We start from the raw sequence: 18100 nt of genomic DNA on the forward strand, positions 1-18100 counted from the left end.
GCAGAATTTTAAGTTAAATTTGATTGGCAAAACATTCGGGGTCTTGCCCATTTCTGTGTCTAAACGTCTAACTGCAGTGAAATAAAATACTTCAAGAAACCTGTTCCTGTTGAGACCTCTTTGTCGCACCTGTCGACCCATCGTATTGTGCTTCTTTATCTCATTCAGACCCTTTCAGACCCTTTTTAGAACCCTAACGCTCCAGCTTTTCCTGTTGAGACCTCTTTGTCGGCCCTTAACCCCGGCTTTCTACTCACCAGAGTTGTAATCAACCCACGACCCGTCATCGTATGATGCTTCTTGTGTAACTCATTCAGAACCTTCTTGTGCAACTCAGAGTCCCAACCAGAGGGCATCGGTTGGGAAAAGATCACTGCACGCTGTTGTTCAAGCGTTCCTCGCGTCTGCACCACACCATATTTGAGCTTGTCACTGAAATACCCTGTCAACTTTTTTCTTAGGTCCTCTGCTGCTATCCTGTTCTCATGTATCACCAATACATGTGTTTTACAATCAAGAGTTCCGTCCAGCTTCTTTTGCGTCTCCTCGACTGAATCCATGCTTTGCCAAACACTATTGCTAGGTTCCAGGGCTTCCATTGGTTGGTTGGAGATGCGAGGAACCTCAATTTTGATCCACTCACTCATGACAATGATGCTACCCATATAAATCATGCTATCAAATGTGCATTTAGCAATCCCTTCTCTAGGTGGACTGTTCGGTTCACTACAATCTTGTTTTGCAGCCCCAAGAACCATCCCCCGAGTTCCATCCTCCGTCTTAATTTTCACATTTCTAAACAGATCTGCTTCATCATCTGGTTTAAACATGCCCTTGATAAGAACAGTCTCATTCAAGATCAAGCAAGGAGTTCCAGTCCGCTTAATTTTCTTCCATATCTTTACAGCATGGTAGTCGAGCACAACAGCTGTTGCTAAAACCTGAAACCGCCGCCTTATTGTTAGCCGAACTCCGCACAGCAACAACTCCAGCACTGGAAGGTGCAAGAGGGCCCCAAAACGTTGCAACACAGGTTTCATCTTCAGGAGTATATTCAAGCAGTTTGTTCCGTGCACCGCGGTCTCGGGTATACAAAGGTATTGTTTGGTACCTTCTCCAACCAACTGAAACAATGATCGGATCATTGCTCCTCAAGGAATTCATATGCCAACTGTGTCACATAATTCTCGCCTGCATATATCCAGCAGTGTGTTCTGCGGGATCGATACCTCCTACGAGAATAGGCTGACAGGGATTACGGTTGGTAACCATCTCAAAAGGAACTGCAAGAACCCCAAATACTAGGTAAGTCCCCATACTGAAACTCTCAATCTTAAACTGAGGAATTTGCATGTGCCGTTCATTGCTGTCAGGTGATGGCAAAGGGCAAGGGTCAGCTGAGATTGTAATATCAGCTAAAGGGTAATCACTAACACCAGCAATATGCACCATAGTTCCTTTCTTGATATCACAACCTCGAAGATAACCGTACAACATTATGTTTCTCCTGCAATTAGTATCCTTGCACACTTCTTCTGGAGAAGTGACATCCTCAAAACGATCGACTAGCAAATAAGGATGCGTAGCACGAGATGGCAAAGTACAAAATTCCTCAAATGATAAGAAGTCCGCCAATTCTCGAATATGATTCTCCTGAGTACGGGGATCAGAGAACCAAAATATACGTGCTTTTTCGCATATCTTAGTCCTGAATTTTTCCATGAGGCGCTGTTTGGTTATTTTTTTGTGTGTGTTCATCTTTTCGGACATCAAGATGTGTAAACACCCCGACGACATTTGGCATGCCATGTACTTGTAAGAGGTTAAGGAACTCGAATGTTTCCATCTCAAACCCATAATTTCCGTCAACGAGCAACAACAAGGCATCTGCATACTTTGCAGCATCAATCATGCCATTCATATTATTGGGACACTCCACAAACTGTATCCGTCTTCTGTTAACTGACGAAGCTATCGTAATGGGGCTTCGTATGTGTGCATGCTTTTCGTTTGTATATTGCTCTATTAGAGACTTGATCAACAAAGATTTCCCAACCTTTGGAGGTCCATGGACTACAATCACATATGGAGCTGTTGCTTCTTGCGCCATGCCTGGCTCTTTCTTATCAGAAGATTCTTGCACCATGAATGGGAAGCAGCTTCCTTCTCACTCACAAGCGGTAGTAATAGTTAGGGTTAGTTCGACTAGGGAATCGCTTCTAGTTAAAGTTCCCTTGTTGAGTGACAAGGGCGCAGGTCAGGTTTATAAACTGTTGAAAGGCAAGGTGTTTGTTTTTGGCTGATTCGACATCTGGATCTGACTCGGACCCTGATTCAGCACGAGTCAGATGTCAGACCGTTAGTTTTTTAGTTTGAATCAGATCTGACACGCAACCTGACTCAGATCTAACTCCTGATTCGGATCTGTTTGAGTCAGGAAACAAAATATCCCTCACTTATAATTATAGAGCTAAACCACTGACTCGCATATTTCTAAATCAGTTGAGTTTGATCTGATTCAGAAAACAAACACATTGACTCGGATGAATCCGGGGTTTCAGTCAGATCAGACCAGCCAGATTAGACAAAAAAAAAACGAAATAGTGGACCAGATAATAAAAATTGGAAACAATTTGGACCTTATAGCTCAAACTAGTCCCGCTTTGGACTACACCGTTATTTTTCCCCATCCCTCTAAAATTCGTGGGAGTGTCTCTGATTCTGATGTACTTTTGTTCTCGAGTTCAAGTGTTGTTGTTGTTAAAAAATCTAGGGTTTTGTCCGTCAACCACTATTTTCAGTTTACCGTTATAGTATACAGAGAGGAGAAATCTAGGGTTTGATAAAACTATGGGGCGTTACCGTGGTGTTCCTAATTCAGCAGACGAGGATCTAAGTTCCAGGTACTTATTACCCTTCTTCAATTCATTCATACTTCGGTTCCGTTGTCAAATTTAGCTCTTTTCCGAAAAACCCAACTTTGGAAAGTTCGTAATTTCATGGAAATAATTTGTGAGTGTTGAAAATGCAGTTCCTTTGTGAATTTTGAGCTCAACTAGAGGATTATTTTGTACAGTCAGTCAGTACTGGAAGAGTTTATGTTCTTGAATTGAAATTTTTTGCAACAATTTGTGAGGATTATCTTGAATTTAGAATTCCTGTGTATGCAAGAAATGCTTATTGTGCCGTTATAACCATCAAAGGATGATGCCCATAAGGCTTTGTAGGTTTTTAGTGCTGCAAATGCAGCTCCTTTGTGAAAATGCAGCTCCTTTGTGAATTTTGAGCTCAACTAGAGGATTATTTTGTACAGTCAGTCAATACTGGAGGAGTCTATGTTCTTGAATTGAAATTTTTGACAACAATTTGTGAGGATTATTTTACCTTAAACATTCATGCCTGTAAAGTGCTTTATGATGTTCACGTTGATGAAGGAGTTCTGTAGTATCAGATGTTTTTACGTTGTAGTTATCTTTCAAGTATTAGCATTTTCTGATAATCTGTACATGCCCTTGCCTATTGCTGTTTGGATTTCTTGTGCATCTTTTTTAAAATTAGTTATTTGCTGTTTTGGTCTCTCTGCCATCTCCCCTGAAATGAAAATTCACTTGATTTTCTTATTTTTTTTCTAGGTCTAAAAGAAAAAGGGCGGGTAGCAGTGGAGAGAATTTGGATTCTTCAAGTGCAGGTTTGTTCAAACATAACCATGTGAAAATCTTCATAGTCTCCTATTTTATTTTTGTTATCAGTTTAAGACACAATTGGTTAGAGAGAAGTCTGTTTAAAACGTTTCTAGTCGATCGTGGATCTGGCTCCTCAGTGGGCGACCGCGATATTAGAATATTGACCCTGTAAAAACTAATGTGTCAACGAATTTTGGTTCTCAAGCTAATCCAGCATTTCACATATTCTTTTACTATTCAATTATCAAGAACCACATTATCGTGAGTAAGTCCCTCAACCTGTGGTTTGGACATGTGCAAAGCAACAATCTGAAAGCATTTCTAGGACCTTAAGTTTTTCACCACAAGCATTAGAATATTGACCTTGTCCTGTCATCTAGTTTATGCTGTTTTTTCTCCTCTGAAAATGACTTCTGTGAGTAGTGGTATTCCAAAAGATCAAAAAGTTAATGTCGGAAAAAGTGTTCATGCTCCATTCACCATGCACCTGTCTTATTGAGATTTTTGCCATAAAAAATGTTGAAGTCGTCCTTAGGGAGGTTGTTGGATGATTATCTAGTGTATGGTAATGTTTTGTTATCTTTTCCTCTTGTCACATATTACGCCTATCACCGCCTTTGGTTGAAAAAATGCGTGTCTTAGTCCCCCTCCAGGCCAGTAATATTTTTCAGTTTGAACTGCAATGCCTATACACTAAGTATATACAAAAGCACTTGTCATGTATGTCTTATGCCATTTATGGGCTTTCTTCACTATCCTAGAATCTTGGTATCTAGAAGGCATCAATCAGATAACATCAGTGAGTTTTCTTTTCTTTTTGATGAAACAGCTCCAGGAACAAGTGATGGAAAGAGGGCATTATACCACTGCAATTATTGCAATAAAGATATTTCTGGGAAGATTCGTATCAAGTGTGTAAAGTGTCCTGATTTTGATCTATGCATAGAGTGCTTTTCTGTAGGAGCTGAAGTTACACCTCACAAGAGCAATCACCCTTACAGGGTTATGGTGAGTATCTGCTTTCTTTTTATTTCCTTTGAACTAACTGTTTAGATTGGTTTGTGCACATGCATCTTAAGCTACTTGATGAAGCAAATTATCATGATACACGCTGTTCAATGTGTGTACTTAGTGTGAAACGTACTCACTGTCAAAAATTAGAGATGTGCATATTCTTGTCAAAAAAGTGTATATGGTAATATTGTTCTAATTCTGGTAGTGCACAGGATATGGAGAATATATACCATAAACCAACATATGTTTAGATTGTTTTAGACTATATAGGGGTCAAAAAGTTAGGATTTAAAAGACAACGGCTTAAAAAATTTATGCCATGTAAATCATTGCTGTTCAGAAAATTATTACTCTTTGTTTACTGTTAAGTGATTTGGCAGCGATTTCTGGTCATATGTTTTCTAATTCTCCATTTCGATTGCAACTGGTTGTCTCACATCTTATATGATCTACTGCAGATTATATATGAGTATTGTACTTTATTAACTCTCTTGCCTTTCTTTTTCCATTTTATTTTCTTCAACAGGACAATTTGTCATTTCCCCTTATTTGTCCAGATTGGAATGCAGATGAAGAGATATTGCTTCTAGAGGTACTTCCTTTACATATCATAACATCCATATGAATCCACATACAGTTACGTGAATCAATATGGAATCATCACATCCACATTTAAGGCTTGTACAGACCACGTGGGGGAGCTTATGCCTGCACAATTTTCACATTGTAGGGTATTGAAATGTATGGATTAGGTAACTGGGCAGAAATTGCAGAGCACGTTGGTACGAAGAGTAAAGCTTTATGTATTGATCACTTCACGACTGCCTATATGAATTCTCCGTGTTTCCCACTCCCTGTAAGATATATATCATTTTTTACCTGATATTTCCAAGGGCATCAGCCACGTATGTTTCTATGCAGTAATAATAATTATCACTTGTAAAAAAATGGTAGTAATAATCTTTTGTAGGACATGTCTCATGTTGTCGGAAAGAACAGAAAGGAGCTTCTTGCTATGGCAAAGGGACACAATGAGGTCAAGAAAGGTTAGTCATGGGTCATGGCTTCTGCAGCTAATTCTTTCAAATTTTCATGAATTATCCTGATGTTGCTTCAACTAAATTCAACTGATGTATATCAATCACCCCTTACGATTGCTCAATATTATGTTTCTGTCAATTGTTCTTTGTTAGAATTTGAAGTTACTCTCAGCAGATATTATTTCTGATAACATTAAATAAAGAACTTGATTTAGCGTTTCATACATATTTGACTAGGGTGGCTATACTAGTGAGGACCATGGTGATAGTAGCACCTTCAGTATATCAAATATATTCTATGTCTAGGTTCTGTCTCCATATGCTAGCAGTATGACATGCTTGATCAGTTCGATAGCATGCAAACCATGTCATTTTCCACATCTTATTGTTCACATGAAAAGCTATTAGAAAGCTGCAAGTTAATATTGATGATAGTTAAATTGAGTCTCACTGTTCCGGAAATTGTTGGTTGAATATAGATTAGACTCCATTTTGAATGGTGGTTATTAGTGTTGAAATTCCTTGTTACCACTTTTTGACAATGTGGGCATCCTAGTAGTTGGGTATGAACATGTTAATGGGGATACTTCAAAACGTTTACTACATTATTCTGCTTTGAATCTGTGTTACAGTTGTTAAGAACGTGAATTACATACCAGTTGGTAATAATGTTTAACCTCGATCTTTCCCTATTATTATATTTTATGAGTTGATGTAGAAAGCCATAAAGTATTTAGCTCTAACTTAACTTAAAAGGGACGAGGTGAATTAGTCCGTTACACGTCAGAATAATTGACAAGGCACCTAAATGGTATGCTGTCAAAGGCGCCGCCTAGGCGCCAAAGTGGCCTTATTTTGAACTGGGCGCCACGCAGTGGGTGAAGAGATGCCACTTTTAAAAAGTGACGCTCAGGCGTTGCCATTCTAAGCGCTCAGGCCAAGGCCCCAAAGTGGCATTTTGTGCCAAAAAAAGGAGAAAAAACATTTCCAAAATCTTTTGAAAATCTTTTTCATTAGGTCATACATTAATATTTTAAAACCCTAAGCTAATTATGTAACAACAGTAAACGAAAAACAAATCTTTCCAAATCCTTTGCGAATCTTTTTCATTTTAAGATTTGCAAGCTACTATGGAAAATCCTAAGCTAATTATCAGTTATGTCAAGAACATGGCATTTATTAAGCTAATTATCAGTTATGTCAAGAACATAACATTTATTAGTTACTTTTGATAGTTATTGTTACACATTATTCCCCCACCATTCATAACATAGCCTATTTGGCATCAGTGCATTTGTCTTAGTGGCCTTTAACTAGGTAAAATCTTAATGTAGTTCTGTTAAAATACTCATGTATCACGCTTCCTAATATGCATTGTTTGTACTTTCCCGATGAATATATGTTTTTTACTGGTAGATCAAGGCCAGGGAGGATCATCTTCCAATTGTTTCTGCATGCTCTCAAACTGGTGCATTTGATTTGATAGATACAGATGATCTTATGAGTTTTTGAGTTTAAAGAAAGAGACTTCTGAGAAAATTAGTTGTGCATATCTAACATTTAAATGCTGAACGGTTCAAGTTGGGTTTCTAGAATACTTGCTTGAAATAGATCAAGGATCTTTTATTGATCCCCGCTAAATGTTTTCGCTTATCTTCCCTTCTTCATTTTTCCTTGATTTGTATTATTTAGTAAACTTTTGTTTTCTTGCAATAAAAAAGAAAAAGTTCTTTGTTCTAAATGTTACAGTGACTGCCACAGGATTTCCTACATTTGGGGATTTCACGCTGAAAGAAGATTCTCCATTCTCTCCCTCTAGAGTCAAGTATGATCAATATCTTATTATGTTATATGTAGAAGATTGCTTGTCCTTCCCTTCCCTTCCGTTCTTTTTTTTTTTTTGCCTTTTTCTTTCTTTATTAGAGTCTTCGAAATTGCTAATTCGGTTTGCTTCTTCAGGATTGAAGGTCAATCACCATCTAGCTTAACTGCAGGTATGTAATCTCAATGTTCCTTCTCTAGCAATCTGATTTAGTTGGTCACGAGACTAGATAATTTCATGTATGCTGTAAATAATGCAAGAAGCACAAACTTGTTTTCAGCATCAGATGATTCTGGGACTGGTTTTAGCAGCATCAATAGAGCATCAGCAGGTGCAGTTAAGAAAGCATCAAGTATGGCCCAAATCAAAGAGACAGCAGATCTGGTCAAAGTGGAAGGTTAGTTTACTTGGAAACTTGGAGTTACAGATGGATAAGCAAACTTAGGAAACAAACCTTTCTTGTCTTCAGTCCTCAAAGCTTTATCACGTACTGCTCTTAGCCTTAAGTCTTCTGGGAAGTATTTGTTTGTTATATGCTTAATGCAGTTGAGGGAACAAGCTTTTGCATATAACTTCCATTTCCTCTTAGCTCTGGGTCTCCCTTCCATCATATAGAATCGTCAGAGAGAAGTCGAACTTTAGGTTTCAAGTCATATTAAGTGTTCATGGGGCAGGTAGTCCTACAATTGAATTTTGCGGCCTTAACTTTTCAAGGCCTTACTGGTTACTTCTTATAGGCTTCCTGGAGATAGAGACCAGTTCCTTGTGGGCCATGTGGGCGTTCCTTTGGGATTTAAATTGGTTCACCAGGGTAACATCTTTCACTAAGTTGCAATTGGACATTTAAATTGGTTCACCAGGGTAACATCTTTTACTAAGTTGCAATTGGACAAACCTGTAGTGTCTATACTCTCAGTGTCTATAGCGCTAATCCTTATAATGGTTCACAAGGTAACTTTATTTTGCTATATGCTGCTGCCAGATTCTCATGTGGACAGAAGTATTGGGGGAAAGAAACCTATACCTGCCAGAGAAGAGGGTCCATCTATGACTGAACTAAGTGGCTATAATGCCAAAAGACATGAGTTTGAACCCGAATATGACAATGATGCTGAGCAGTCACTTGCAGAGATGGAGTTCAAGGGTACGGATACTGAAGCCGAGTGTGAACTTAAGCTGCGAGTGTTGCGTATTTATCTGAATAGGTATACTCGTTTTCTTTCTCTATCGCACGGCATTATAGCTAGTATATAATGTTTGACGGGGTCTTTCGGTACGTCTGTGATAGAATGTCATCATGAACCCTACTTAATATGCATCCCTGAGAAACATTCTTCTATGAGTATAGCGCATCCGTTGTACACTTCTATTCAAGGAAAATTTCATCTGTACTTCATAACTTCAATTTTCATGTAGTAAACATGCTTATATATTGCATGTGTGAATGCGAAGTATCATGAAAGTGGAACATTCAATCACTATGAGACTCTTGACATGTTACAGTAAGAGTTGAATATGAATGTGAAATGCACTATTGTAGTAGAGAATGTGAAATGCATTATTGTAGTAGAAATTCTGCTTTTATGACCCTCCCATGTTGGACCTGCTTTGAGGTGAATTACATTCGTTTTCCTTATAGATCAAATGTACTGACAGATTCTTGGCAGGCTTGACGAGAGGAAGCGTAGGAAGGACTTTATATTGGAAAGAAATTTACTGAACCCTGATCCGCTGGAGAAGGATCTCTCTCCTGAAGAAAGAGAGATATATCAACGTTACAAGGTTTACATGCGCTTCCATTCGAAAGAAGAACACGAGGAACTCATAAGGACAGTTATTGAGGAGCACGGAATGAAGAAAAAAATTCAAGAACTTCAGGTATGTTGCTTGTTTGACAATGAAAGTTAGTAGTTCTGGTTCAGGCAAGCATTCTTTTCCGAACTACCCTGGAACTTTTCCTGCGAGAATTAGCAAGTGGTTTAGGTATGCCATGAATAGTGGTTGACAAAGCTACATGCATGCAAATCAAACTGAGTCATATTATCACTGAATCTAATGACTCGTATCATGTATTAAAATTTAAAATAAAGTAGTGTAGTAGTAGTAGCATCTTAAAAGGAAATGAGGTATGGAGGGTAATCCCGGCTTTTCAGTTCGTCTAGAACTAAAAGAGATTCTGCCGTTAAATGTGATCAAGGGCCAGGGCTGTTATTTCCCATGGATAATCTAAACCTAGACTATTCGATCTGTCAGAGACTGAGTTGGGCCAGCTCGGGCCAGTGAAGTGGAGTTAACAGTACTAGTATTATGTGGAGTCTTCATTGAGAAAGTGATGCCTCTTATTTGTCCATAATCATCTGTTTGGTGAAAGAATGTTTGGCACCCAGTGACCCACGTCCTAGATACTTTAGAGCAACGTTTTTCTTTATATATTTCTAAGCTTAAAGTTTTGACTATACATGATATCCCAGTCTTCCTTTGATTTTACGCATCTCATGACTTGCTTTTGAGTCACCCTCTTAAAAATAAGATAGTGCGCCAACGATTATATGGTTCTTCAAACCTTGAAACCTTTTTGTCATTTATTATGTTATCATAGGTCATTTTTCCTCTTGTAATTCATCTCTTAAATGTGATGTAGGAAGCCCGAGCTGCTGGGTGTCGCACATCAGCTGAGGCAAACAGATATCATGAACAGAAAAGAAAAAGGGAGGCCGAGGAAAGCGCTTTCAAAGGAAAGGAAAGTTCTCAGCTTGGGGCTAGTGGTAAATTTCTGCAAAGGGTGAACCGTCCCAAAAACGAACCTGATGGCAGCAGTCCTCGAGGTGGTTTAAAAGGGTCCGCCGGGTTCGAATCTGGTGGCAAAGGTTTATCTACAGCGCCGGCACTGGGTTTTGCAAGTTGTTTGGATGATTGGGATCTCACAGGACTTCCTGGGTCTGATCTACTATCTGATGCTGTAAGTTTGTACTTGTTCGTTGCGATATATTTAGTCTTGAGATTTTTCAAGTTTAGGCTACTACTGAGGGCTAGTTTATTGATCCGCATTTAACACGGGTACAACAATCTCAACATATGAGTGACATTAGGCACAACCTCAATTGCGAGAACTGTGTTAGTTTCTTAAAGTCCCTATCGGTCACACGTCTTCCTTGCCCAGGTTTATAAGGCATCAACAGATTGTCTGTTTAGTACTGAATAAAACATGGGAACACAGTAGGGTGAGTGTGTTGGCTCATGTTCAAAGAGATGTTTGATGAGCTTCCCAGGTCCACCTTGATTTTCTAAGCTGTTACCACATTGTGGAATCTTCTTGAACTCCAAGCACCCTCTTAAAGGGATTAGTTATTCCTATTTTGTCTTTGACCAACAAATTTAGATCTGTCTAAATTTTTGATGATCTCTGACTGATAAATCTGAACATTTTAAGCGTGACTTAGAGCATAACCTCCAGGTACCACATCCGAGTGCTTGAATTTCATCAATCAGGTCGTTTCTTGGATTCCAGTGACTGCTGTTTATGGGGTTGTTATCTGCACTTGGAGCTAAATGAATAGTCTAACGTATCAAAATTTAGGGCTCGTTATCTTGTTTTGCTTTATATAACAACCTAGAACTGAAACCTATTGAGTGGGTGGGTTTTGGTTGGTTCATGTACACAAATAGGAGTCAAATGTGATAGTCTGCTCTACTGACAACCTGATGAAGTAGTTACAGAAAGTCATGCATGTAACCGTTTGTTGGTCTGAGAGCAGGAATCTTTTTTTTTCTTCTTCCAGAATTGCTTTCTGATTTCAGTTTATTTTTGCTGTTTTTGCAGGAGCAAAGATTGTGCCGCGAATCCAAACTGCTTCCTTCTCATTATCTTAAAATGCTGGAAGTTATGTCAAAGGAGGTTTTCAGTGGCAACATTACCAAAACAGCTGATGCTTATCGACTTTTTAAAGTAGACCCAAGTAAAATTGATAGAGTATATGATATGCTTGTAAAAAAGGGGATCGCTCAAATATAAACTATTTTTTGTCTTTGGGAAGGGCCCTGCAACAGTTGCTTGCCATTGTACACCCCTTTCCACATATGTATCATTGTATGTATTCCTTTTACTTCTTGTAAGCTTATAACACTTTTATATGAACAAGATGCCATTTCAATAAAAAAAAATTTCCATTAAATAATTCTGCCAGTTTAGACAACTGCTGAAGACGTCTTGAGATGAGACTAATTCTTGCATAGTTTAATCATAAACCATAATATTTTGCTTAATTTTGAACATAAAAGATTGTAAAATGATGATATCTTATATGAACAAGATGCCATTTCAATAATTTCATTCTGAAATCTCATAAAAGATGGTAAAAGCTAAATAAGAAAATGATGATATCTTATTCTTCATACAGTGATCATGCAGCCTAATGAACCATTACGAGGGCAAGCGCTACAAAGTCGCCCATAACACTTCCCAGATGAACCACATTTTGATCTTAATGCACATTCTTTCACGGTATCTCCAAAGAATGCGTACGTTTTCCTCCAGTGACCAGAATAAGGCTGCCTACTTGGTATAATGTAGCTATAAGCTACAAGGTTTCCATCTGCTTCTAATCTAAGAAATGACCAGTGCTGAAGATGAGAATTATCTGTTGTTTTAAGTATATATCTTTTAGATGGAGTGCTTGCTTGTATTCCTTCAGCAAAACCTAGAGATAAGAAATAAAATGTTTTACCCTTTGGTTCCCAATCTGGAAATCTTGGACCTTGTGGTGGTTGAACTGGATCAATTCTTGTAATAGCATGAAATGATACATTAGAAAGACCCTTTGCTTCCCAACCTGCATATTGAACAAGTTTACCTGAAGTGTTTTGATACATTATGAACCCGTTTTTGTCGTCGAGTATAACACTGTAAGGACCATCACGACTGTTTCGATCCGATGTACGGCTAACGAGTTTCGTGTTACCCTTAAGCTTAAGTGATTGACATACTGCAAGAGTATCAGTTGGATGATGGAAGCTCTGCCAAATAGCCTTCCCTTTTATGTTTCCAAGTACTAAATTCCCATTGATACCCATAGAAATTGCGGCAACACCTTCGTTAGCTGTATTAGTTTGCCAGACAATACGGCCATCGACATCTGCAAGAACTAAATTACCATCAGTACCGAAAGTGAGAGTAGCATTTTCTTGAACTGGGTCATTGCGATTAGCATCCCAGATCCACTGAACATCGCCGCCTACATTGTGACCTCCACCAATGCCAAGAACATAAGCATTGCGAGTAGCATTATAGAAATATAGCCCGAATGTGTGTGTTATGTATTTGTGAGAATCTTCATATGGTTTTGCGACACGGAAAGTCGACCCGTATTCACTTGCCGCCTTTACCAATTCCCCTTGGTTTATGAGTTGGAAAGTCTGGCTTTCAGGAACTTGAGATTGAACTAAGACATTGCAACAACAGAAGAAGATTAACACAACGAAACGCAAATGAATCTGAGGAGCCATAATGATAATGATATGATTCTAAAAGATTTTCAGTTCTTCTTTATATTATAGATTCTTGAAATGAGATAGTTTTTTAAATCACAAGTAGTGTATGTTAAATACAAATATTTTACTTGTATAGCTCCCAAAGTCAAGAATTGCATTCAAAGCCGAGGGGACAAGATCTGTTGCTTTGAAGGCAAATGGACTAGTAGCGCAATAAATAAACTTAGTTCTTGATATCATAACCAAGACTTACACCATGTTTGTTTACTCCTGACTCATCTGAGTCGTCTGGATCTGAATCATCTGGATCTGAGTGAAATCACCTGACTCATCTGGATCTGAGTCGATATGTTTGTCTTGAGTCAGATCTGACTCATCTGACTCGGAAATAATTGAGTCAGTGGTTTGGTCCCATGAGTCAGGGGTATTTTGTTACCTGACTCAAATGAGTCCGAGTCAGGGGTTATGTCTGAGTCAGAGATCGAGTCAGATCTGACTCAAAATGGAAAACAAACGGTCTGACTGCTGACTCGGTCCGAGTCAGGGGTTGACTCAGATTCAGACGCCGAGTCAGCTGCAAACAAACAAGTTGTTAGTTCTGCATCACTTGGTTTGACATGATCAGAAAGGCCAAGGAAACTCAAGTCAGAAAGGAAAAGTAATAGACGACCAGGAGGACTACTATGACATTGTATCTTCAAAGAGTACAATGATCTTTGAGAACTTGCCTAGCTAGATCCAGACAACCACTCTTCTTATAGATCAAGTGCAAATTGTAGGCGGCTTCTCTTCGGATATCACAGTAACCCAATTTCTTAGTTTCTTGAATATTTGAATCCTCATTAGGAAGCTTAGGAATTGGGTAATCCTTCTGCCGAATTTCCAACACTTTCTCATAATATGAAACTGCCAGAGTAACCAGACCAACATGTTGACAAGCCCGACCAACATTATACAACGCTTCCTGTCTGCTTTCGGAAAGTCTTAAATTGCTAAAGAGAAATGCAAAGCCTTGTGCTAGACATTGATGCTTGTTTTGAAGTCTAAATCCAAGTGCTAAGTTGATTAAAGCACTCCCAACACACAGATTGATAAATGAACTGTCAGGCATTAGTTTATATGCTTCAAGATACTCTCTTGCAGCTGCTTGATGTTGGCTGATGCCCAAAAATGATCATGGGAGGTATACAATCAGTGTGTGTGCACCTCATATTATGCAGAAACTTAACATGCTTTGCCAACCTGTACTCCAATCTGGAAATAACTTTGCAGTAACAATTCCAGGCCGCAAAGCTGCGAGGATGCTGCTGAACAATGAATCTTGCACAGTCGTAACCCGACGTTGGATCAGTAGTGTTGTATGCTATCTGAGCTCCAAGAGACCGAAGCTCCTGTTTCTTCTCAAGCGGAATTGTGTTGTCTGCTAATCTTAGACTGTCATTAATAATCTCCAGGGCATCCAAATTTCTTCGCAGTGATGTCAACGCCTTGCACAGATCTAAAATACGCTGATAATGTTCGACGTCCTTTAGGAGTTTTGGCAACGGAGGCTCTCCCAGTGCTTGCTGCGGAGACTCTTCGTCAGAATCATCACTGTGCCAATCCTGGCCCGCTGCAATTGCAGCCGCCTTTCTCTCCTCCTTCAGAGCTGCTTTCTTTTGAAGTGACTTCTTCGCTCTAGAAGCTTTTAACAGCTCTGAAGGTGCTGCTAGTGGTCTAATGCCACGAACTACACAATCAGCGTGGTGCCCGTCATCTAGTAACTTTGCTCTGTCGCGTTTTGAGAGCCTTTTCTTTGATCGAACTTTGCGGTTCAAAATAAACAGTGTTTCACGAACAGGTGATAAAATTGCCTCAACAAAGTCTTCAAGCATTCCTTTAGAGTGATAAACACGAGCAGGTTGCATTTTAACTTCCGCATTATTCCACCAAGGTTTAGAAGGCATTGAGCTTGTATCACTTGTTGATGATGCTAAATCCTCTGGAGGAGAAAGCAATTTAATCACCTCATCCTCTTTGTCTTCTTCAATAAGAAGAGAAGCCAAAGTTAGGCGAGAATCAACATTTCCCTCCATTGCCTTTGTACCCAGAGATTTCTTAAAGAACGTAATTGCTTGCCTTGGCTCCTTTAATGACAAGTAACACTGAGCAATTTTCATATGCAACAAACCCTCTCCGTTTCGATCAATTCCTTCTAGCAAGAAATAATACTTCAATGCAGTGTCATAATGCCCAAGATTCTTAAATGCGTTCGCCACGGCTGTGATTAAGCCAGCGTTCTCTCCATTATGCTTCATTTGCAAATTCATAAACAAATTCTCAGCCTGTTGAATATTTCCAAGATGCACATGACAAATTCCTGCTTTGACACTCAAACTCAGTGGCAACTGCTCCTTAAAATGTTCAATCATCTCAAGTGCCTTAAAATGTTCATTATTTTCCATGAGTATGGTGGCCAGCAGATCAATCACACTCCAGTCTGGATTTTCTGACATTCTCTCTTTCATGTAGTCTTCCAGAATGCTGATGCACTTCTCCACCTGACCACATCTGTAACATCTTGGCAGCCGTCTTTCGCGCTTCAACATTTTCAGGAAACAGTCCGACTATACGGTTATATTCTTCCGCAGCTTTCTGATGCTCTCCAAGCTCAATGTGAAGTGCTACACGATCCAATCCAAGACCCAAATCTTCAGGATCGGCCTGTATTGCTTTAGAGAGGCAATATGCAGCCATGCCAGAATACCCTTGCTCTATAGACAGAGCTACAAGCCTCTTCCAGAGAGATGAGTGTTCCTTTGGTGCCATATGACAAGCAATCATGTAAAAGTTGATGGCTTTTCTTTTGTCTCCAAATTCCTCGTATATAAGGCCAAGAGTGTGGTAAGTTTCAGATAAATTTGGAGCATGCTTAATTACATCCATCAGTATAGGTATTGCCTCTTCATATTGCCGTTTAGCAAAAAAGATGTAAGCCTCACCAAGTTTTTCAGAGATTTCACCGCTAAGTTTGTTTTTGGATCCCTTCTTTCTACCCTTTCTCTTCATCTTCTTTGATTTTTTCCACGGAACCATCCCTCCCATCAGCTCATCGACTTTCCTAACATGATCATCATCATCATCCTCTTGCCTCGACTTCTTTGCAGAACCATCACGAGGGCGGTTATTTAGCAGTTTTCGCTTTTTTGCAGCCAAGGCTTCATATTCAAGGCGCTCAAATTTCTTATAGGGTTCAATTCCAGACGCATCATCCTCTGTGAAATCCAAAGGATACATCTCTCCGTGAAATCTAAGTGTAAATGCATCATCATCTCCATTTCTATCTTCTGCGTCTCTATTTACGTCTTCTTCATCTTCATCTGCAAGAAGGTAGTCCATCTCAAGATCCTCAGTAGAAGCTTTCCCTGTATCCTTGTTTTCCATTAACGTTTACTAGACCAAGATGCACACTCTACGCTCCTGGTCGATGTTCTCCGGCGTCAAAATCTCAAATAAGTTGTATCCGTGAAAACAAAAACCTAAATCGACCAAGCTCCAATGGCCCGATGGTTAAGACTTCTAAACTTTAACCCCCGATCGGGGGTTCGAGTCTCATTGTAAACATTGAAGATCTCGTCAGAAGTTGGATGCTTAATTTAGTCCATCCTATCGTCCGTGAATCTTCTCATGTTGTATTGAAAGATTTAAAGGTGCGTTTTTGTTTCGATTGAAATCTGCCACTGCTTTCTAGGATCATTCTGGTTATTATACCAAGATCAAGGCTTTTTAGGATCATTTTGGTTTCTCCCTCAGTTGGAAAATATTCACTCTACTTGTTCTCATCAATCCTCCCACTGACGACACATGTTAGATCATTGCTCGGACAAACTCAAAACCGTATGTATGTCAAGTTTGTTGTCAAATTTAGTTGATCAAAACTACAACTTGATTTATAGTCTACCAAGATCAGTCTCGGACTTTGAATTCACCACTCGACCTTGAAGATTCAAGAGTAAAGAACAAATGAGACGTCTACAAAAACTTCAATAACAAAGGTATCTGAAGACTGACTATCTTATTTTCTCATACTATCTACCATTCTATATCGTCTACATGTTGTAAGACTTTAATATTGTGATGAACATTGCAATAAAAAAATATCAAACTCTTACATGGTAAAACTCGAAATTTACATTCAAGCAACTTATCGCATAATAAATTGAGAGCAATTTATTGTTCGACATATTGCAATTGCATATTAAGCTCATAAGGAGTCGTCAAGTTAGCTTTTATATTCACGAACTTGGAACTTATAAATAATAAGAGTTATGAATTATTCTTTAATTAACTCGCGCACACGAACTGATTTGTTCAGTTTGCGAACTGGTTGATTTTAAGATGTTACTGGATACTTTTTAATTCTTTAGAACACGAAGATTTGTTCAGTTCGTGAAAGGATTGATTTTAAGAGGTCCATGGATACTTTTGTATTTGAGTACACACAATGATTTGGAAAAGTTCCTGAACTCCGAGATGACAAAATGTTCAAAAACTGTTTTGGTGTTGAGAGTTATTAAACTCTAATTTATATTTGAAGGTTCACGAACAACTCAATCATTGTTCTTGGGCTAACCACTTGGTGCACAACGCTTATTTAGACTAATATGTTGTTGCACATTGTTCTTTATGATTTAGGGCAAACTCCTCATATGCCATGATCAAATTGTATAGAGAAGTTAAGCTTGGTTGGTAACAAAGTAATTCGTAAACATGGAAACGAGTTTACGAACTCAGCTTTGTTTGTAAATAACCTAGATCTGTTCATCAATTTATACTTGAAGGTTCACGAACAAATCAATCATTGTTCTTGGGCTAACCAGTTGGTGCACAACACTTATTTCGACTGATATGTTGTTGCACATTCTTCTTTATGATTTAGGGAAAACTTCTCACATGCTTACATGATCAATTTGTATAGAGAAGTTAAGATTTCTTGGTAACAAAGTAATTTGTAAACATGGAAACAAATTTACGAACTCATCTTTATTTGAAAATAACCTAGACCTGTTCATCAA

The 18100-nt window shown here is 38.8% G+C and overlaps 2 protein-coding genes and 1 pseudogene across 5 annotated transcripts; 1 reads left to right on the forward strand and 2 right to left on the reverse strand.

The window, feature by feature from the left end:
* The first annotated feature begins 2670 nt into the window (after window positions 1–2670).
* Window positions 2671–11731, forward strand: LOC113348473 (transcriptional adapter ADA2-like). Of its 4 annotated transcripts, none has more exons than XM_026592252.1 (13): window positions 2671–2903; window positions 3633–3688; window positions 4513–4691; window positions 5224–5289; window positions 5428–5553; window positions 5668–5743; window positions 7487–7562; window positions 7697–7731; window positions 7840–7956; window positions 8542–8764; window positions 9227–9437; window positions 10201–10518; window positions 11380–11731. In XM_026592252.1, exons 1-13 carry the CDS (start codon window positions 2851–2853, stop codon window positions 11569–11571), a joined length of 1728 nt encoding a protein of 575 aa, XP_026448037.1. In that variant the 5' UTR covers window positions 2671–2850; the 3' UTR covers window positions 11572–11731. The 4 variants fall into 4 exon arrangements, with proteins under 4 accessions (XP_026448037.1, XP_026448038.1, XP_026448039.1 ...); XM_026592253.1 differs by having other exon boundaries at window positions 7846–7956; XM_026592254.1 differs by having other exon boundaries at window positions 7499–7562.
* A 217-nt stretch (window positions 11732–11948) lies between these two features.
* On the reverse strand, window positions 11949–13061 carry LOC113351643 (EP1-like glycoprotein 2). Its single transcript, XM_026595587.1, has one exon. The coding sequence runs from the start codon at window positions 13059–13061 to the stop codon at window positions 11949–11951; it is 1113 nt and encodes a 370-aa protein (XP_026451372.1).
* Window positions 13062–13743: 682 nt separating this feature from the next.
* Window positions 13744–16469, reverse strand: LOC113351644 (annotated as a pseudogene).
* Window positions 16470–18100: the final 1631 nt, after the last annotated feature.

Source organism: Papaver somniferum, chromosome 2 (genome assembly GCF_003573695.1).
Source record: "Papaver somniferum cultivar HN1 chromosome 2, ASM357369v1, whole genome shotgun sequence".
Lineage (NCBI taxonomy): Eukaryota > Viridiplantae > Streptophyta > Magnoliopsida > Ranunculales > Papaveraceae > Papaver > Papaver somniferum.

Coding starts and splice junctions, on each gene's coding strand:
- LOC113348473 (XM_026592252.1), top strand. CDS start 2,851: ATGGGGCGTTACCGTGGTGTTCCTAATTCAGCAGACGAGGATCTAAGT. Junction 2,904..3,632: donor GACGAGGATCTAAGTTCCAG/GTACTTATTACC, acceptor TTTTTTTTCTAG/GTCTAAAAGAAAAAGGGCGG. Junction 8,765..9,226: donor TTGCGTATTTATCTGAATAG/GTATACTCGTTT, acceptor GATTCTTGGCAG/GCTTGACGAGAGGAAGCGTA.
- LOC113351643 (XM_026595587.1), bottom strand. CDS start 13,061: ATGGCTCCTCAGATTCATTTGCGTTTCGTTGTGTTAATCTTCTTCTGT.